The sequence below is a fragment of the Falco punctatus genome (genome assembly GCF_963210335.1).
Source record: "Falco punctatus genome assembly, chromosome: 8".
Lineage (NCBI taxonomy): Eukaryota > Metazoa > Chordata > Aves > Falconiformes > Falconidae > Falco > Falco punctatus.
Window position 1 is genome coordinate 38613862 of NC_137588.1, and position 22908 is coordinate 38636769.

At 38.0% G+C, this 22908-nt stretch overlaps 1 protein-coding gene across 4 annotated transcripts in view; it reads left to right on the plus strand.

Annotated features, from left to right (window-relative positions):
* The window catches only part of ARHGAP15 (Rho GTPase activating protein 15), a 333073-nt gene that overhangs the window by 45528 nt on the left and 264637 nt on the right, over positions 1-22908 (plus strand). For all 4 annotated transcript variants that reach the window (XM_080399695.1, XM_080399693.1, XM_080399696.1 and 1 more), the window contains 4 exons: positions 2158-2232; positions 5984-6045; positions 10233-10320; positions 16383-16472. In XM_080399695.1, the coding sequence (XP_080255821.1) occupies positions 2158-2232; positions 5984-6045; positions 10233-10320; positions 16383-16472 (315 nt within the window). The remainder of the gene's footprint in view (positions 1-2157; positions 2233-5983; positions 6046-10232; positions 10321-16382; positions 16473-22908) is intronic.

Consider the following 22908-nt stretch of genomic DNA (forward strand, 5'->3'; position numbering starts at 1 on the left):
CTTACTATTGTCTTTTTATTAAAATATCACCATTAACTTGCTAGTGCTACGAACATCGTATTTTTCACTATCTTCTTCATTTGGTTGTGGATGGATTTAGTGCTTCTGAAATACTCTTTTTTAGCATGTATCAAACATGAGCATTTCTTTTGCTAATGCTCTGATCACTGAACCAGACAGAAAGCTCTGATCAGTGCTGTACACTTTGTAAAGTTGCATATAAGGCCCCCAACAGACACGTATAGTTCCTGGAGAGAGCAGCTGAATGTTAAAATAGATACTGTGGAGTGATGGTGTGTCTTGTTATTCAATTTGGGTGAGTGAAAAATATATTTTAGAAAGTGTAGTTGGGCAATGTGCTCTGTTGTATGTTAAGGAATAATTAGAATGGGGGATCTGAGTAAGAAAGACTTTCTATGATCTAGACCTGAATAGTTTAGTTGTATGTCTTGAGCACTATAGAACCTTCAGAGTTGTTGAACAGTAAAGATAAAGATAAATTGAATTAATTTATTTTGAATTTATATACATGCCTCTGCCTGCATTAATATTAAGTTCCACCCAAAATCTAAATAGAAAGACTGTAATCTTAGAAGTTCTCTCAATAGCATCAGCAAATCATTCTTGTTTACCCTACATGCTAATAAAACAGGAACATGACACTCCTGAAAACAAGATTGCAAAATACAGAAAATGTGGTCTGACATTTTTTTTCTCCCCAAAGGAGGGACTGCCACTAACTAAAGTATTTCTTATGAAAGCTCGATTGCTTAAGATGCAGAATATTAAGAGAGAAAAACACTTTAGGACACAGCCATGTCACCAGCTGTTACTCACCCTTAATGAAATTGTTAAGTGATATTCTTCATAAATAGGTCAGAGAAACTTTTGAATTGTGAAGAATGTTTTATCTCTTTCTTTGAAACGTTTGTATTAAATTTAGAACTGGTAATTCATTAAGCTCATTAGCTCTGACTAGGAGAGTAGAGCAATATCTAGGATATAGATTTCAAGGCTTAAAAATGTTAGTGCTTACAAATAAACATGAAAGCAATGTGTGGAGAAAAAATATGGGATCATAATATGTTTAACTGTTTTTTGAGCGTGGCCCTCTGGATTAATTAAGAACATTTTCTATATTCAGACACTTGAATATAAACAGAATACATTATGACTTTTGGTTAACTCTGTTTTAATAGGGAAAAAGAGAATGCATTATGATGAATACAGTGGAAACTAGCTGAGACTATATTTTGTTGTTTGCTTCTTGGCTTCAGTTAAAAGAGGAGATAATAAATGAATTTTACAGGATCTCAACTCCACATTATATTATTATTGATTGACATTGAATTTAAACAGTAGAAGTTTTTTACATATATATACACACACTCTTGGGTGACCTGTTCTTTGTTCAGATTTGTAAGCAAGTAAAATGCTATGGAGCTCTGCCAAATGCTTGGTTTGTGATGAAACTTTTATTTAGTCTTAATAATTTCTGGTATAATGCAATAATTATCCAGAGTTAAGTCACAGATGGTTATACTGGCTTCCTTCTCAAAAAGAGGGAACTAGAGGAAACCGAGGGCTCAGTACTTGGGAACGATTGTAGAATCAGAGTACTGTATTACTGTAGTTTTCCAGTCATGGAGATTTTAGAAACAGCTTTTAAAGCGGTTTAAACATGCTGGATGTATTATGTGCTTGTTCCCAAGTATTTTCCTAGCTGCTTCTTTGACTTGCTTTGTGGCCTTGAGGTTATAATTAGCATCTTTCCCATTTCTGTAAAATGGGTCTAAGACCACCTAAGCAGTTAAGCAGTTTTTGAGATTCCTGATGGAAAAGTCATAATGCAAAATGACTTTTATCAGTTGCTTAATTTTGAGGTAAATTTGCCAATGTGACATCACAAGCACATTCACACCAGAGGTGTTTAGAATTTAGTAGCTGTACATTTCCAACACACAGGGCTCAGAGGGACACCAGTTTTCACAGAAATGCAGTCCTGAAAGAAATCAGGTTTCCAAAACTCCATCCAATGCATGCTGTGCATGCCCAGTAATTAAATTTGTTGGTCCATCTTTATACCTGCATGTATTTGAATCCTCTCTGAATTGAAATCCTTGATTTTTTTTTTTAATTGTTATTATTTTTTTTAAGGTAAATCGTCATAGAAGAAATCATTCCCAACATAACTTAACGCTCGCAGACATCATTAGTACACAGGACCACACGGTAAGCAATTGCTCTATAGAACTGATAAATCACTCTTGTTATTTTAAATGTGTATAATGTAAATGTTACACACGCTTTTATTAAAGAATAAATACATGAGGCTTTGGATGCCTCAAGATGTTAAGGGATTTGAAGGACTTTGATTAATCAATAAAAAGAATAATTTCAGAAGGTACAAAGCAATTTATATAGCTTGACTTTGCTGTTAATTCGGTTGTACCGGACTGATGTTTCATCAGTATTAATACTTGCTATAAAGGAATGCAACCATGTTTTTGTCTTGTCTTTGTCCATACTAAGGAGTTTTTAATTTTAATATCAAATTTTATAAGTAAAAGTGATCACAAAATTTAACAAAATTTTCCTTGACGTTCAAAGAATCTAGGGGGAATGAGTCATAAAAAGTTTTCTATTAAAAGACAATGAATATGCAAATACAGTTTCATTAAAGAAATGCTGGTATCAGTGGTACTTTTACCTACACAAACTTTTCAGGATTAGGTATGTTCAGGAGCTTTGAATTCTTCCAATTAAGAAAATTATAGAACCTATATGTTATAGTCAGAATTACTTTTCCTTATAGTTTCTAATATTGTTAGCTCAGAGTATTTTTTATTATTATTTAGAAACTCAAATATTTGCACATACATACTCCCATCTTTAATATTATTCTAAAAAGCAAACAAACCCAAACACAAAACCCCACACAATAATTCCACTTTCTTATTTCTATGCTAATTCTTTAAGGCATTTTGGGTCATTTTCTCAACCTCCCATATGTTGAAAAGGTGCAGGAAGGGCAGGAGCTTAACAACACATGATGATATTTATTGAGACAGAAACAACGGAGCATATCATTAGGAAATATTTGGTATTCTTTTTTATTTAATATCATCCATTTGCTGAAGTATTGTAAATTGATCTTAAGCTGTCTCAGAAGTAATGGAACAGAAAAGGGGATGTTAACAGATGTTAAATAAGAGGAATATAGCACCCCAAACTGAGTCTGTAAAGATATTGTGGTCATCTTAGAATTCTTTTTATTTGTCTTTGTGGCAAAGTTGTTTTGTAATTCTGTAAATGGCTTTTATAGCAATTACAGAGAAGACTGTGCACATTATCAATTAATGAGGACCATGCTGATTTTTTTTTTTTTAAAGATGGCACCTGTACTAACTCAACCTGTACTATGACAATTACTTTGCTTAGCACTGAGTAGTCTCATATTAACTGAAGATCTTGTATTTTTGTGCTGTTCAATTTTGAGCTGTTTAATTTATAACAAATGCTGGATTTGAGCTATGTAATTTAAATCAGGACATTTTATACAGCCAACATTTGTTAGTGGATTTGATATTCCAGCTCAAGACAATTATAAGGAAAATATGATTGAGCAACAACATTTTCATGTGGAAGCATATCCAATTTTTAACATCTCAGAATGTGAGAATAGAGGTGATTCAGATATGATGTTGAAAATCGTATCTGCCTTTGGTTTTGGATTGGTTAAGAGAACAGTTTGGGAAGGGTGGTCAGTAAACTTTGAAAGCATGAGATTTTGGGTCTGATTCAGAGAAGCAATCGACAGCTTGAGTGGTTAGCCAATGCTCCTCCCAATTTCTCTTTCCAGATGGATAGAAATATTAAAAAGAATAACCTTTCTCATATGTTAGTTGGCATCTCTGGCCCTGGCCAAGCACCAGAACTTTTATGCTACAAAAATGAAAGGTTAGAAGGGGAAGAAAAATATCAAAAGATGTAAAGTAAGTTTGATTTAAAAAAAAAAAAAAAAAAAAAAAAGTAGGTGGAGATGGGGATTAAGTCCTATTTTAGCTTTAATAGTTCATCCATCCATCACTAGATAAATAGTGACATGACTCTACACAATAATCCCTACATACTTTCTCTCTTGGTTTTCTATGGCAATGATATGCATGACAGGAATTTGCATGAGATAAATACAAATTATAGAAAATGCACACATTAATCTTCATGCACCTATATGAGAATGTCACCTAAATCATTGTCCACCAACCTACAGACCCTTTCATAGGTACAAAGAGATATGTGCACAATATATATTTCATTACATGCTGCATATCAACAACAGGCAAAATCTACGACAATAGTTAAACATAATACACTGTTAATATCATTATATGTTGTATAATCAAAATAACAGATACGTTTGATTTAAAAATCCTTACATTGCATGTTTTATTATTATTTAATGGCTTTGCAGACAGCAAAATTTTATTGAAACTGCAACAAAATTGACTTGTTACATGGTCTTTATAGTAAATTGTATCACGTTTCTGATGTCCCAGACAGACACTACTCAGTAATGTTTGCAAGGGAAAACAGCCCCTCTCTGAGTCATGGTTTTGCTGCTTTTCCCACTACTGACACAGCTGGGACATCCTTAGCTAATGAGACCTGATGTGATGGCAGGTCAATGGGTTTGGCTGAAGACCAGTCGTTTTGTTTTGTTTGTTCTTAAATTTTTAAATATAAATTTACATCATGAAAAAGAACTCTTATCCCAAATTGTATAGCCCAACTCTGCAAGGGATGTTTCAGCAGGTCATAGAGATCCAAATGTCTGTGAGGGCCTGTGGCTTAAGGAACGTGTTCAGAGATATGGAGGAGCATAAACCGAGAGAGAAATGTAAAAAAAAACCAACCAAAAACCCCAACAAAAACCGAAACCAAAAACAAAACCTGGGACTTGCTCCTCATACACCAAAGCTCAGGCACAATGTTGGTACCTTACAACCAAGCGTTGCAGCATCCTTTGTACTGGCAGAGTCCTCACCCTGTTCTTGACAGGACAGAAAAGGGATGAGGTTTCAGTGACAGCAATAGCAGTGCATGGGATCTCCAGAGCTGACAGCAGGTGGCTAATATCACATACTGCCTTGTCCAGGTGACAGCTAAGGGCTTTGCCTTTCTGGGTGTGTTTTGGAAGATGCACAATGCGGCTGTATTTTCCATTTGCATGTTGAGGACTGACAGAGCTGCTCCAGTTGGTTTTCTGTACAACACTAGGAGATCATTTAGTTCAGCTGGAAACTTGCAGACATGTTCTCCCCGCACGTGGATGCACACCCGTGAAGTGTGACCTTTTCAGGGCTGGGAGGGGGTGAGTGCCTCAGTACCAGAACTCATCCAAAAGATGACACCACTTAAAAGCATGATGCGTTTTAACATCTTGCATGAGCCTTGGTTTGGTGCCGACTCAAAGACAAACGTGGCACCTGTGAAGGCGATGTACCTTTTCCTGTTGTACAGATATTTGATGTTTCTCCGACACTGGTTACCACTAAACATGACCCTTTTTAGAATATGACAAGCAAGAGGCTTCTACAGAAGTATGGTTGCTCACAGCTATTCATGAAACTCAATATATCAAATGATACCTTGACATAATTTCAATATATTTTCAGCTAATTTTTCACTTATAGCTAGAAAATTGTCTCGTGTTAAGATAAATTTCTTCTTCATCAATAAACAGAATATTATTGTTTTTTCTTCTAGGTTACTTCTGTGTACTGATTGACTTTAAATGCTCTTCTCAAATTTTTGGAAGAACTGACTGTATCAGAAAAAACGGGTGACTAAACTGAGAATTAGTGATAAAAGGCTCCCACACTAGATTAGCTAGATGCAGGCTCTTAGGCATGTGCTAAGTGGATTCATTCATCTGAATAAATGATATGGTTATGACATGTATGTTTTTTGTTTCTTGTAGGTAGTGGAGAAAGAAGGATATCTTCTAAAAGCTAAAATAGCAGATGGTGGCAAGAAATTAAGGTATTATAAATTAATGTTACAGAACTTATCAGTTGCAAAATTCAGAGTTGATGCATGTTTAAGTATAATTAGCTATTATTGCTGTTAATAGCCAAATTGCCATTGTTTCAGTGTTAAGCCAATGTATGATTACAGTCCCAGAAACCAAGTGACAGCAGTGAACGGGCTTATTGCTTGCAATGATCGTGTGTCAATGTTAATCCCTATATTATTTATATTATGCACATATTGAGGACGACCTTAAGGCACCAGGCAAACCAATATTTTATTTTCCAGCAGGCAAATTTCAGGTGCTGAGTGTGTGCTTGAGGAGTCAGGGATGCGATGTAGGAACCCACCAAGTGGTGATGCCAAGAAAAGATTATCAAAAATGGTCAGCATGGCTGTGGTGAAAGTAATGCGAATGCTGCCTTTTTGAGGAGGATTTCCTATGGTTTGCTCTATTTTGATGCCTGTAAAGGAGTAGCAGTGATGTGACCAGCACTGTATGTTACCAATGAGAAGGAGAGAGTAATGTCAAATATTTTTGGCCTGGAGAAAGGAGCCAGGTAATAAGTTCTCATAGCTGCTATAGGGCCTTAAACTATAAGGATCCAAGAAACGCTCATTGAAAAGGGAGCCTGGAGGTCACAGAGACCAACCTCTCCATTGATGCAAGAACGTTGTCAACTCTTGGCCAAGGCTGCTGCAGCTGGGTGCTGCCAGAGCTTGGGATAACTTGCATTGCAGGAAAAGGCGGTGAAGCCAGGGATAAATACTCTGTTCCCCACTTGGACACAGGCAAGAAGCTTCTGCAGGGCGTGCAGAGGCCAGACAGGGCCTGTGGCCGTGCCTGGATGAGGAGGGAGCTGCTCCTTCCAGCGCATCGGTGGCCGGTAGCACCGAGCGGCTCCCGGCGTTGCGTGGGCGCAGGGAGGCGGCGGGGTGGCTCGGCCACTTGCGGTTTTTGAATAGCCCTGAACAGCTTTGCCTGTTTTTGAAATTGCCTCGGAGATGGCGAGCACCGTATATATGTATATAGCGATGCAGCTATAGCGTGCTGCCATCAGGTGTCCGTTTGACAGAATGCAAATGCAGCCGCCGCTCGGGGCTCCTCCGGCGGCCCGCGGGAGCGGGGCGGGGGGGGGGCGGCGGGGGGCGGCAGCCGCTGCCCACCGCAGCCGCCGCGAATCCCTCGATATCCTCCTTAATTCTAGCGTGCTGCTGGTTCTATGGCTCTTACACAGAGAGGACGGGTAGGGGGATTCATCGCCCCTGCGTGCGCCTTGTCCGACTCCTTTCACTTCCCAAAACTTGCTGTTCGGGGGCTGGAAGCGGCATCTTGGATAGTGTTGGTGTAAAATTCTGTAGGGCTCAAAAACTCACTGCACGCGTCCCATGCAATACAATGTGTGCCCATCTGTACAGACACTAATAGACATTAAAGCATTTCTTTAATTTTTATTAGTTTGTTGTTTGGTTGGTTTTTGTTTTTTTAAATCTGATGTATGTCTCTATGGTCAACCTGATAAAACTTCATAAAAAGGTTGTCTGGTTTCTATCACTTTTATCTTTAGGTCACAAAGGTAATGAAGTTTTGATTTTAAAACATCACTTTTTAAATGAAAGAACCGTAGAATAAAAGAACTGTGGAATCTAATTTTTTTTTTTTTTTTTTTTGGGGGGGGAACTTCTTGCAGATAGTATGGTGAAATTCGGTTGCATCCACATAGCTTCTATTACTCCTATAGTCTCTTGCAAACCCACTAAATTTTCTCTTTCCCGATGGAATTAAAGCGTTCATCCTTTAAAATTCAGAATGAAACTGAAGTAAAGCATCTCACCTGATGTAACTTAAGCTATAGTTTTCATTGACTTCTTATTTCTTTGTTGTTGACTTCTTATTTGAAAACCACAAATAGAAGTACATTTTAAAATATTTTTTTGTAGTGAGGTCTAGGTTGAAATGAAATGTTTTCAAATCTTGGCAAACTTCCTAGTTTATTTGATCAGAAATTTGACCCTTAAGAAGATTGCACACAAGTCTGGGGCCTCCAAACGCCATTACTGATCTGTATATCTCAGCTAGAAGAACCTGCCCTGCGAACAGCTGGAACAAGCAGCACTCTGTCCATGATGCAGAAATGCTCCCCTCCATAGCTAATGTCAAACACTTGGAATAAGTTGGGTACTGACGCTAAGGTGTGTCACAAGGGTTTTAATTTAGTAATCCATATTTATCCAGGATATCTAAGTCATAGCAAAATCTGTTTCAACTGGCACAGACCATACTTGGCCACTTTACTCCCCTGTGCACTTACAAGACCTTTTTTGAGTAGGGGAAAAAAAAATTAAAGAAAATGAAAAAGAGCTCACATTGTCCTTACCAATAGACAACTTGTATTCAGTACCTTGATGGTGATTCTCACCTACAGCCCTTGTTTTCTAAGGATTTAAAAAATAGTTAACTGAGGTTGAGCAGTTCTTTATGCCAATATACACAATCCACAGCTATGACCATAGGCCACATTAGCTAAGAATACAGCTTTATAGTGGTAATAAAGTCAGCTGAAAATTTCAAATTTACTTACAGACATCATCCTTTTGTTGGAAAATGTTTGTCAGTGATGGTCTGGCAGTTTTCTAAAACCCTGCTGTTTCTGTCTCTTCCCCAGTGCCCCTCTCTTTATCCCCTTAACATGGCATAAAAAATGCAGTCCTGATTTCTTTGGACGTCTTGCTCTCCTTCACAGAGAGTTTCTTCCACTGTTGCCTCTTGTTAGCCATATTTTAGGGATGATCACACTGGGTGAAATCCTGCCCACACTGCAGCAAGTGCAAGTTCCTCTGATCATGCCAGTGGTGTTAGTGCTTCATCTGTAATGTTGGTTATGCTTCTTAAGCTGATGACTGAAACATATTAAATAGGGAAGTCATTAATAGAAGAGCTGCCTGTTGCTGTGCCTGATGTGCAGTTTGATGGGCTATTGAGTGCAGCAGAGCTCTGAGATGGATCTGGAAGTGAGCATTGTGAAGACAGGCTTTTAAACTCAAAAAAGCCAACTTTTGCTAGAATAAAAAATGGGTGTGTTGAGTTACTCAGGAATACCTACTTAGAGAACTCTCATAGGAACTAGGCAAGATAGAAAAGAGAGGAAAAAGAGTTTTCTAACAGCTCCTCTCTGGGCCCTCTGTGTCCTTACATTCAGTTCCCTGCTTTTAACACACCACAACATACACATGAAACTGCCTGTTTGTCACACACATTTTCAGGTTTGCTCTAAAATGTTCAGTTTTGTGGTTTGCATTCATGTAAAGCAAATAAATGGTGGGATTATGAGCGTTTTTAAATATCAGATGTTATGACCCCCAAACTGGAGAGTCAAACTTTGGATGTTGATCTAAAAATGGTTTTGTACCAGATCAGATCCATTTGTTTATGATTAAATGGTGGTTTGAAACATCGCGTTATATGTAATATGCATAATGTCATTTTCTTCTGAGTTTATTTTTATGTTCTTTTGCATCAGGGGACACTGTTTTGCATATCTATGTGTGTTTTAACTTCTCCTCGGCCCTAGCAGTTTGCCAGGTCTCTAGTGCTGTACCATGAACTTCTAAGGTTTAATGGTTACTTAAACCTCTCTCAGATATCATTCTTGTCTTCCTTGCTTGCCTGTAAATTTTTATTTTAGGGAAAGGAGAAAGTATTTGGGACCTTTAAAAACAGACCTTTTGCTAAGCTCTCTATAGTCAGATTGCAATTACATTTTTCCTTCTCAGTCCCATTCTATGTGTTGGTTACCAGAAGTGTACCAGCTATTTTGAAGTCCTCTAAATGCTTGTGAACTTTAAGAATGTGTGAATAATCCCACTGTTTTCCTGTGGTTAATGCACCATGGTGGAAAAGGACCATACATAGGCTTCAAAACACAAAGGAGAAGGAAGGCCTTCCAGTTTGTTAAGTCGCACAGAGGTATAATTAGGATGGTGTGCAACTCCATCAGCATTGGTGGGAATGCACTGCTGATGTTGAGTTTAAACTGATATTGTTTATTTATTTGTTTGTTTTAACTGATATTATTTAAATGCTGATATTGACTTTGTTTCTGACATGAAATAGTTTGAAAAGTCTACAAATGGTGCACCTTTTACCTCCTGCTTGCATGCCTTACTGATTTTTTTTTTTAATTTATTTTATTTTTAAGGAAAAACTGGTCCACATCCTGGATTGTTCTCACTGCTCGGAAAATAGAATTCTACAAAGAATCCAAGCAGCCGACATTGACCAACCTGGTAGGCAATCGACCATCCGATACACTCTGCTTCCTTGCAACTGTAATTTCAGTATAAAAAGTTTGGCCTTTACACAAGGCTAATTCAGACTGAGCAGACAACCTTCCAAAGTTTGAGAGCAGCTGAAGGAAAATGCCATGATAAACTCTTAATCAGATGTAGTGTATAAGAAGAAATGGGACTTAGCATGTCCTTTATTAAGAGGTGCATTTTGAGAATAATTGCAAAGTGAGACAAATGGTGAGTGACTAGCCAGTAATGTGAAGGTAACACTTTAAATTAAGGTGCCATTTATAAATGCTTTATTCTTATTTATGAAAATGATCACTAAATGCAGCTACTTCCTCAAATAATGTATTATAAAGTATGTTATAAAATGCATTAGTAATAAATGCTTAACAGATGATGCGATGAGAATCTGTTGCAAAGGATATTGTGAGACGTAAATTATATTAAACCATGTATGTGCATCTTTAATACATGAATTTAACTTGTTATCTACCATCCTATAAAGTGGCTTATACATTAATAAATAATAATAAATTATTTATAAATGGCACCTTAATATAGGGTGTTACCAAAGCAGAAAACATTCTAAGTTAGCAAAGTGATTTTTTATCGTAGTATAGATGTGACATCTACCATATCCCACTAACCTTCCTGAATATTTCTATGACTCCATCTAATGCAGCTAATGCAATTTCTGTAGCCTGTAGTTACTACAAAGTGAAATTTGCAGTACCTTTTTATTGTGCCCCAAGGAAAAACCACCGATCTTAGTCTTCAGAGATGTGACAGCTACATTGCGCAAGCAATAATGGCGTGTATCCCTTCAGCGCTAGTTACTGCCGAGTTTGAGCCGATGAACTTGAATGTGGGCAACAAAAGGGGAATTCAGGAAATGTGTGACACTGTGGGCAGCGAAGGGACAGGTTTGACAAAGCCCTGTTGTGAAAGGCTCTCAAGGCTTGATCAAACCTGCCAAACCTCATTGGCATGATGGGTGGCCACAAAGGTGCTCTCTTTGGCAGGAGTCACAAACAATAAGCTAGGTTGGGGTTTTTTTCCATGGCAGGTGATGCAAACCTTTCCTTCTATACATTCTTGATCTACCAATGCCACCTGCATTAAATCAGCTTTAAAGAATGCCTTTCAATGCCTTACTTTTTTTGGAAAGAAGGTAGGGTTGTAGCAAAAAAACAATAAACAGCTGAAACAATAAAAATAAATAAAGGGTGAAATGTGGCACTTTCTGCTTGTGTTTGTGCTAGTACAACTAGAAAATACAAGTTTTCTGCAGCCATGAAAACAGTACAGCTTGAATTAATGGTTTGGGTTTTTTTTCAGTATCGTGTTTTCCTTAAAGTTGAATCATGTTATTTAAAAAAAAATAAATTCAGATGAACATACTAGAACTAGTCTTATAATTTACTAGCTTTCTTATACTTCTACCTGCAACCTTGTTTCCTCTCTCTTTGCAAGCCCTCACCCACATCCCAGGGGATAAATGGGCCAGCAGAAATTCAACACGCAGGAGGCTTGATTTTGCTCTGAGACTCCTCCACGTGGTTAAAATTCCCATTAGCTCTTTAGAGGTTTAGATTCTGAAGTAGACCTGCCTGAAGAATGAGTGTCTGGCCCATATCTCAATCTGTTTAGCTAAAAAAATTAAGGTGTGTTATGAGAGAGGTTCGTCTGAGAAGTCAGCCCCTTTCCCTGAAGTCTCAGTCATCAACAGTTCTCACAGTCAGTGAGATAACATCTACTGCCTCCTGTGTTGGGAAGAACACAGACATATTGATCCCATATTTTGCTCATTATGGTGAAAAAAAAAAAAAGTGTGTGGGTTTGTTTTGTTTTATTTATTTATTCCATGATAGATCTGAGCACTGGGGCTTTGAACTCAATGTTCAAGCGGTGAAAAAAAGCTGTTAAAGTTACATTTTCTGTCTATTGCGTATTTATTTACCATTGCATGTAACTTATGCAATGGTAAATAAACAAATTGGGTAAAGCTTGAAAACAACAAGAGCTGTCAGCATTCAAAATCTTATAACCCAATTTCCTAAACTCAAATTTCACACATCAAAAAAACCTAAATCGTCATGTTGATCTCATCTGATAAAGCAAATTCTATGCTTATTTCCTTTGTAAACCATTTAACCAGATATAAATTTGATAGTGGAAAGGAAATAATACAAAAAAGGATTCATTAGAAATCATTTGTTTACTGATTTTATTATTTTTTCCAGCTGTAGTTTACTTTGGGGAAAGGCAAGCTCAGCCATTAATTAAATAATCTAATAGGAGCAATGTTCATTCACGATAGTATGGCTTATAACAAAGCAGTTTTATTGTTAGTAGGAAAATGATGTGACTTAAAAGAAAGATTAATGTTCCTTTGTATTATAAATATATTAATTCATTAATTATTAAATATTAAATACTGTACGTGAAGTGAAAATTTAGACTAAGATAGCATCATTATAAAAGGAATGATATTTTACAATAAAAGCAACAGGAGAGAGAGGGAAATGAAAGCACATTCTAATCATACCTCTTTTTTCTGATGATAGGATAACACTTAGAGGTGATTTAAAATTATATTTACCAAAATCTGGAGTAATATTCTAATGCAAAGAGCTGGTAATCACTAAAGGGAGTGTTTGTTGTTCCTTGCTCTGTCTGTAGACATAGGACTCTCTGTAACAACTTCCCTATTGATTCGCATTGAGAAAAGTGGGATCCATAGCTTTCTGGTGAAACTGGTGACCACATCTGGTATTATCAGTAATAGAGCACAACAATTAAAGCACACAAAGAAAGAGTCAGAAAATAAGGTTGTTTACAAATATTACTGAAAATGCAGGTTTGCATCCTGTGTAGCTAAATCATTATCGTTTGCTGCTGCCTTGGTTGTCTGTGGTAGTATTTTAGATATACTATTTTATTTTTTTTTTTATCATTCACATGAATATAACTTGCTTTTTGTTTTAAATTCAGGACATTGTGATCTAAATGGATCACAGCTCCGTTCTTTCTTACCAGTGTTAAATCTTGTTATCGGTTGGTCCTTCTGACCAAGACAAAGTAGTCTGTTTATTCCCGGAGATAGTGTATTCAACAGAGGTTATTTTAACCTCAGGTTATTAGTCCATCTGCAAAGTAATTTAGTGACTGAAAACGCTGCTGAAATCCATATTCATGTTTCAGAAGATTTCATTGTAGCAGACACTTGTATCAATTTGCAGCATAACCCCCTCCAACAACACTGATATAACATAATTGCTCTGACTGCAAAACACAAAGCAAGGACGCAGAGTGTGCAGGCTTTCCCCGTAACCTTAACTTACTCCCTTGTAGTGTCTCTGAGTAATGCATGAAATGGAAAGCAAACGGAGTACCAGGATGGTGTTTAGGCCAGGATGAATTTTCAGGCGGTTTTCCTGGGGTCCCTGTGGATTTGATCAGGGCTTCCCACTGAGTGAAGCTCCCCAGGCTGACGTGCGTGAGGGGTGGTTTAAGGCTTGGTGGTTCCGAATGATTTTGCATGGAGTCTTCATCAGAAGGCTCGTGTACTGTGCCATGCCCAGGAGTCTCCTGTGGTGTTCAGAGACACCTCTTATTCCATTGTGGGCAGAACTTTTCAATTCTCCGAAAGATAAGTTTTCCAGTTGATTATTGCACGTGGCAGAAACACGTGCATCATCCCAATGCTGTGAGCTTGTAGCTCATCCTTTCTAGAAAGGGAGATGCACATGCTTATACTTTTCTGCTTATTGCAAAATCAGAGCTGTAAACAAACTCCAGATTACTACAACAACAAAAAATTAAACACTGAGTGTACAGAGGATCCCAAGTTCTGCTGCTGTGTACGTTTTTGTGCAGTCGCGGAAATCAGAGATGCCAAAATCCTATTGAGTTCACTATTCCGTCTTCCTGCAAAACTTCCCTGGGCTTTCCACTGTTATTTCTCACTTCAGTGTGAAATGCCATGGCAGTTTTCCTGCAGAAAACATTCCTTAGCCCAGTATCCTCCACTATCAAGAAACTATTTCCTATTTCTTTCTTTCTGTTTTAATCTCTTCTTTTCATCTCACTACATGTTTCCGAACATTCTTGACTCTTTCAGCTGGCGGAACAAGGCTGCCCTTCTTTGTGAAGTCTTTTCAGGCTCAAACTATCCTTCTGGGTAATTTTTTCAAAGAAGGCGGGGTGGCCCGCTGTGCCAAGGCTCCGTTGTGTGTTGGTGATGGGTTACAGAGCTGCCCCCTGGGCGTGGCGCAGACCTGGGCATTGCCTGGGGTCCTGGGGGGGGACGTGCCCTTGGGTATCTGCTCGCCAAGGGGAGAGATCTAGTCGAAGCAGGCACCATAGCCCTATTTATAAAAGTATAATATAGGAATATTGAAAATTCATTTATTTCCTCCCCCTCATTTGAATCCTTGTTTGCAGGTTGGTGCTTGTCTGTTGGTTTTTTGTTGTTTTTTTTTTCCCTCAACTTTGTCACTTTTGCTGTGCAAACACTAACTGATTAAATTTCACAACACCTTTGTAAAATCAAACATCAATACTGCAGTTTTGATCTGTTATTAAAAATTCAGAAGGATTAAGTTCTTGTCAGAGGCCAAGCAGGAAGTCTGGGGTGGAGCTGGGGAAAAAAAATCTGAAGCCTGCTCTTCCACTGGTTTAGCCACAGGAACATTCTTCTGTTTTGAATAGCATATTTCTTCCATTAAAAAAATAATTAAAAAAAAGTAGAAAGGAACAAAGACACACAGGACTGTCAATTTTAGGGAAGTTGAACCATGGTGGTTTTATGGTTTGGCAACTGGAGAACATAATTACAACTCCAGTACTGAAAACTGCCAAAGACTCTGCCTGCAAATTACTCGACCAGGATATTTTACTCTGCTTCTTCTAACCTAAATAGGGCCTTTTCTACCCATCTCAAAAGCATCCTGGAGAACACGTGGGGTTTTAGCCTTTAATAATAAAATCAGAGAAATTCAGTGAGCAATCTTTGGAATGCTGATTGTGTGGCTGATGCTGGACTGGCCACGTTTAATTTCCATGAAGTCTGTTTTCTTTATCACTGATGCCATTTGTTTAAGGTAAAATAGCTTAAGAACAACACAGCAAAAAAAAGATGCATCAAGCTGATTAACTACATTACGTGGCTATTACTCCATATCTTACCCAAAAGGGACTTCTTAGTGCTTTATATTGTTACCAGTACTATCTTTACTGTTGTATGGGATGTGCAGTAACCTAATCTACAAAGCCTACTCTACGTGGGCTTTGCCAGAAGTGCTGCACAGGCGGAGTCCCTGGAGAAGAAGCTTAGATGGCAAATGAGGATTATTGTGCTTTACACCAACTCCCAGCAACGTAAATGATGCAGGCAAACAAATCTGTTCTTTGAATTATTTGTATCCACACAGAGGAGCTGGGGAGGCAGAGCTGTGTTGCTCTGGGATGCAAACACTGATGTTGCGAAGGAGCAAACCGTGTGGAGCTACCCTCATGTTGAGCACTTTCTGGGTGTCACACATGCCCTCAAAGCCTTGTTTTTTAGGAGCTAGAAATGACAATTTGTTTGGAGAAAGGAGTTATCTTGTCTTACAGATACGATGTATGTTCTTGTCTAGTTTCTGTCCTTTCCAGCTGCATCCATTTAACTTTGCATTGGGAAAACCCACAAAACTTTACCTTTAAACCCAACAGGCTTTCAAGAGGTTTTGCAAAGTAAGCATTTCAAATAGCTGGTCAATGTGTATGCATTTGTATTTTGATCCATTCTATGTTATATGAGACTGGTTTTTAAACTATCTAATAATTTTTAAAATTATGTATCTAGTATAAAAAAAATATTTCTGACTTAAGACACCTCAGGAGTGGTTATTTAACAATACTGGGGAATAATGAACTCTTTTCCAGTAATACCAGCAGCTGTTCTACAACTGTCACTTGAACTTGTCTTGTTTTAGCTGATAACTGTCCCTGTTTGTGAAAAGTCGTTATATTCATGGTGGATTTTTCTCCCCCTTTTTTCTTTCTAGAAACCAGGATATAAACCTGAGTGTGTGGATTTGTGTGGTGCTCGCATTGAGTGGACCTCAGAGAAATCCAGCAGAAAGAATGTCTTTCAGGTAAGAGGCAATGCATGCATTTCATTGCTCATTTAAGTATCGAGTCTGTTAAGTTAAGGGGTAGGTTTTACTTCCTTGGTTTTAATAACGAGAGACTGATTTAATGCACCAGTTTTCTTACCAATACTGGAGTGTAACATTTTATCAAGCATCAGTTTACTATTTTTCTAAGAGAAGGATTTCTGATGACTGAGTCTGCTAAACACTTGAGAACCTGTTGATTTATTGATTAATGCTCTATATTCAATTTGTTTTTAAAACTTAGTAGTTAATTGCTTTGGGTTCAGGCCTAGAATCTTGACCTAAAGGACTTCCATAAACACAACTTCTTCAAACTGCTTACACAAGCACTGCTCCAACACGGTGCGGTTACTCTGTTTATTTTTATTGCTGTTCAGGGTCCTCAGACGGTGGTGACCTAGGTTCATTTCTGGAAGGGGAGGGGAGGATTTTAAAAGCTTGCCTCTGTCAGGGCCAGCATAGAAGGACATGCATTTCTCATAGGACTATTCTTCATTGATGGAAAATACTATTATTTAATTACTTCATCTAAATCCCATTGAATTGAAAAGGAGGATCAAGGCCCAAGATGATGAAAGGATGAGAAAAGTGTTAATGCAAGGTTAACATTCCAGGATCTAGGGGCTAAAATAGTCTATTGCAACATCTTCAGGTTTTGGACATAACCCAGCTGCCATGAATATCAGAAAAAGGGTGGGTTTTTTTTGTTTCACTAAAAGTTGCATCAAGCCACATCAAAATATTATTCTCTATGAACTGAGTTGTTTCCCAGAGTTCAAACGTTAAGAATTTTTTAACAATACAAACAATAAAGAGAGGAGAGACGCAAAAGAGAACATGTCAAGGTCAAGATACTGTTAGTTACCGTATAGCCCTTTGGCATCATCACCAACAAAATATGCTGGAGGATCCAACTGTGCCTGGGTTTAAGGTTTAAGGAAGAAAAAAAGCACCACACATACAAAAACCCTAAGGAACTGTATGTGGCTTCTTGAGAAGAAATCTCTTTGGGTCAGCTGGGTGTTACGGAGGCTTTTTCAAGGTTTATTTTTCTAGACATCTTTCTAAAGTGCATGTAATATTTAGAAATATTCCTCTTTTTCAAGACAGTGAGACTTATGCTTCTATACCCCCCACGTCCTTCAGGTTGTCTTGAGACAACACTTGGAGCTTTGTCATTTCCTCGGTATTTTTAGAATAAATATTTTGGTTTTGCTGTCAATCTTCAGCTTTTTCACTTGGAATGTGATTAAGGATAACCTTAGCCTTCACTTCTGCAACCCCCTGAGCACTCTGACAGATCTTCTGAGCTTCTAGGGTTTATTTCTCATTTTGCAGTAAGCAAAATTTCTGTTTAGAAATGCATATTGGAGTGGTGATTCATTGCAGCTAATGCGTTTCCAACGTAAAGACAAATGAAGCTGTTATTGATTTACCAAACTGGTTGTACGAAGACTTTGCGATGCATTTTCTTCTCACTTCTGTTAGTGTGAGGTGTAACTCCACTGAATCAGAATAATGTGAGAAAGGAAACTCATGCACTACTGTTTGAACCCATTAAAATGTGTCTTCATCAAGCCAATAAGTGAGTGGGAGAGACATTAAGAAGTAAAAGCATGGGAGGAAGGACATATGTTAAGACACATTTTGAAAAGGGATGGAGCATTGTTTAGACAGAGAACTACAAGAAGATTATGCCAGATGGTAAGAGCGAAAGAGGAGAAGGCTTTGGCATCAGTAGTGGTGACATTTTGGGAAAGAAAAGGACTGAACGAGACTGGTGCTACATGAGCAGATAGAGTGGGAAGGGGACTAGAGAGAGAGAGAAGATTTATGAGATAGTCTGGAGGGATTCCAAGGCGAGTTCGAAAGCGAAGAGGTCAGTTTGTACCTGGGTACTGAATATTTCCGGAAACACTTCTGATGTTCTACTTATCCCTAGTGGGTGGGAATAATATTGATAATTTATGTCTACTTATTCATAGATTTGTTCAAATGAAAAGAACATGGGTGATCTTTTAATTATTTTTTTTTTTGCAACATAAATATAGATGTATTGCATTACTATTTGATTAAATACATTAGCTGCCAAACTCTGAAATGATCAGAAATAAGGATGATTATATCGTCGATGCATGGCAACAAAGCATAGTTGGTGGGGTTTTGTTTCATTACTTTCTGAATAATAAAACATTCTTTTTGGATTCAAACAGAGCACTGGTTGCTTTCTGCTAATGTGTCGTACTAGGAGTAGTTGCAGAATTTTGAGTTTGATTTAGCCTGGGTGCTCAATTTGAGTTCATGAATTATAGATTAGAAATAGAAAATTACTATTGAGATTTTGGTTTGAAGAAAAAGAAGGAAATCTTGAATTTAAAATCTAAGCATATGACAGTTAATGGGTGGTAACAAGAAGATGGAGTGTAGGAGTATCGTAAAGAAAACTAACTGGAAACATGATTGAGGGGGGCGGGGGGGAAGAGGAACTGCAAGTAAATGATATTCAGGCAGGAAGATTTGGGTTTCTGGTCTTGATCATGAGGTTTTCAGCTGTGTTACTCCACTCATTTTAATTGAGCTACTCCCTGTTTAACAGGATAAGTCTGATCCGTCTCTCACACTATCCAATTTGTGCATGCAATCTATTTCTGTTCCTGATGAACATATTACGTGGGGTTTTTTTTTTGTTTTTCAAGTTTTCCTTAATAGTAACTGAAAATATCCACATCTCACAAAATATAACCTTCAGATTTTCCTTAATTTATTTTATTGATGATATAGCTAGCACCAAGGGAAGGGACAGGTTAGAAACAGCTTCACATGCTACGGGGAAGTGTAGCAGTTTGCAGTGAGATACCGTGCTGTTTGTTCTTGTTGGCTGAATGACGTGATATACTAGGTCTTCATCAGAGGAGTGGTGAATAATAGAAGATTTATGTTCAAATCACATGCTTTAAATATGTCTGCTAAGTGCTAGTTTGCTCTTTGGTGTTTAGCCTGAAATTTAAAGCACTGAGGATTAAAAGGATTACAACATAATCTTAAATAATCCTAAGTGTCATTTACAGAGAGATGGTTGTAATAACTAAATAAAACCATGTTAAGGGATGGCAGTGTTGTCAGTCAGCAACTGGAACAGAAACAGCGCCTATGTCACTCTGTCATTCTCCTCTTTCCTTTTTTTTTTTTGCCTTAGTTTGATATTGGGTAGGTGTGTTTTGATGCTGGTTATCAAAAAAGAAAATAACATGATGGGCTGCTTCTCGATCAGTACTCATATGGCTGCTGAGGCACCAACAGCGAGGATAGTTTACAGATTTTCTCAGTAATCAATGTTTTCTGCTTCTAGTAAACTTTCCAACTGGAGTTTATTCTTTCCTCTGCTTTACTCACCCTCTATTCCAAGTCAAGCAGCCCTTTTAATTTCAAATTCAGCCCAGACGTTGTGGAAGATGTGCTCTTGACCCCTGGCTTCATAATTCTGGAGCTTCATTAGCACAAAGTCTTGTGGCTGTAGACTATTTCCTTGAAGAGGTTTTGGAAGATTTCTCTCAGATGGTTCAAAAAAGAAAAGGAAAAATAGGAGAGAGGTGAAGAGTGCAAAAAAAGGTCACAAGCAGCATGCTTATGAATTGGTGAAGCTGCTTTGTTCTCTTAATAGCACTATTCATTTAACTAACAGACATTTTCCAGTTTCATTAGTAATTTTTGTCCCTGTTTACCAAGTTCGTTTTTTTAGGAAGATTTCACATGAAAAATTTCTGGAGTTTGATGCCCTGGCTCTTGCCCCAGATCTGGTTTGATATTGGCTTTTGTTTCTATACTCTGCAGCTGTAAGGGGTTACTCATTCATATACAACTAAGAATTGTAAGTATATTTTACAAATAGAGAAATCTGTGTAAGACGTACAGTATTTCAGCAGCGAGACAGCTGAAAGTACAACTGTACCTATGTGTAATATGAAAAAATTTATCTTGCAGCTGTTTCATATATAATAACATTTATGGTGCTGATCTAGGGTAACTCCCTCGTCCTTGAAGCTATCCGGCTTTGTCCAAGAGCATAATCTGAATGATAAGCTATTTTGTTCTACATACTGTAGGATCAGTATAGTATCTGGATGCCTCCCAGGAATGTTTTAAGTCCCCGCGCTTTGCCATGGGAAGGATCATGTTCTTTTCCATGATCTCTCTAGAGGAAACAATGAGAGTGCGACGCGGAGGGGCTTGGGTTGGGATTGCTATTTGGATTTCTTTTTACATTTTTAAACATAAACACTGTACAGAGGAGGCAAATCTAACAAAAGCCACCTTGCACTTGGATGGATGTGAAGCATCCTGTGGTCCTTACCAGGAGCTGGAGCGTGTTCCCCATCCCAGACCTGCCCCATGGAAAGTGCTGCTTCCCAAGCCTGGGAGCGCTCGTGCCTACAGCTCCTATGAGGCGCGCAGTGACCTTTGCTGGCTTTGAATCAGATATGTGTTAGATGGACCTGTTGTGATTTGAAAACATCTGTACAGCATTTTGTCCGCTTCTGGAGGTTACTGCTGTGATTGTGGTTTAATTCCTATCCCAGGGACCTGAATATATTATTGCCTAATTAAAAGACAGCCACATCACACAGTTATTAGATGGTGTCAGCAAGAGGTTCTTTCAATAATAAACTTTTAATTAGTTTTAAAAAAGTGCAAGAAATGCTCTTCATCATCATCTTACAGATGTTCAAGTGTGTATTTTTACATAACTACTCTGCTGTCATTGGTGTAAGTGGGAGACATAGAACACAACTACATGAAATGGTCTCTTCTGCATTGGGTTTGTTTCTCTCCTTTGGCTTGTTAGTGACCTTACCAGCAAAGTCCCTGCCAAAATATGCAGTAAAACCTCATAAATGGGGGCAGAAAATCTGCCATTTCCATTTATCAGTGCTTTTATTTTATAACCTAAATACAAGACCTGTGAATGAGTCTTCTTTTCCTGAATTTAGTTGTCTTTCCCCTCCCCTCCCCCTCATTTTGAAAGCCACATAATTCTTATAGTATTTGACAGAAATGCATACAAGGTGCAGAGTCACAGCTGAGGGTGGTGGACACTATATATATACAGCATTGTACCGATTTCAGGATTCTGGGAGCTGATTCTTATTCTACTCTTATGGTAGTGTAGCTCTGTGGGTATTTTTGGAATCACTTCTTATTTACATCTGTTGAAAAATAGCCTCTTTATTAATTGCCGTATTAACTTTTCATTCCTTTTAAACCAGAAGCGACAAATGAAATGATGCTTTCTTTAGTTCATTGTCTTACTTGAGTTCCCAGATTTTCTGAGTTGTCAAGCGGTTCAGATCATGACCTTCGCTTTTGGATTTTGCTGTTACAGTAGCGCTCTTAGCAAGCAAAACCAGGCAGCATCTTAGTAGAGCTGCATTTTCATTGCATGTCTGTATGCCAAATTGGTAAAGTTGATTAAAACAGAAAAATAAGAGAGAGGATACATAGTGTAAGAAGAAAAGTATCCTTGATTGTAGGGAAAGTTTTGCAGAAAACAGAAAATTGCATACAGTACAGATACTAAGCATTGTACAATCTAGAAGTCGCTTTGCCTTCTAAAGACTTAATATGACATTTGAAAGTGATGAAAAGAAGGGACATTTAGAGATGACTGGCCATTTTTTTAATTATTGTTTCAATTTTTTGTTGTGTATGAAAAGGGCAGATTTAATTGTGATTGGTTTACCTGTGTTGTCAGTGACTCCTTCTGAGACCCAAGGAGGTGTTCCTGGTTATTAAAGGGCTCAACAGGTAGAAGCACTAGCTGAGAAAGGAAGAGATAGGTCCTCATCTAATCCAGAATAAGCAAGAACCTGGTAACTGGGGCACACGTATAAGCTGTGGGATATGAGTTTCACCGTTGTTTCACAAGCGCTGGGTGAGTAATGCTCAGGCAAATGAGCCTGTCTGCCTTCTCTCACCAGTGTTTCACTCTTCGGTGGGATGTTACTCACGTTAGCCCTAAGAGAGTATATTGGGAGTGGAATGAAATTCAGGTTGCTTTGTAAACATGGACACAAAAATGCTCAGTGTGATTCGCATTGTAAGGAAAACCAGGTAACAAATTCAGTTTTCCCCCCAAAAAATATGATGGAGAGAAGGGCGCGTTTCATCACTCCTGTGATACAAGCGGTGACAGCAAAGCTTTACACCTAATGACAGGAACTTACAAACTGTTCCTAAGGTCTTGAATTTTGGACATATGAGACCAGTGTCATCTTAAAGAAAATGAGCAAATGTTTTCACACTCTGTACCAAAACGTTCGTACTTTATTTCAAATGATATTCAGTTTGAAAACAGGCAAGGTACCAGCAGGAGGACGCTGACTTTGACAGTGCTGTGCATTTAGAGGGTTTGGGAAAC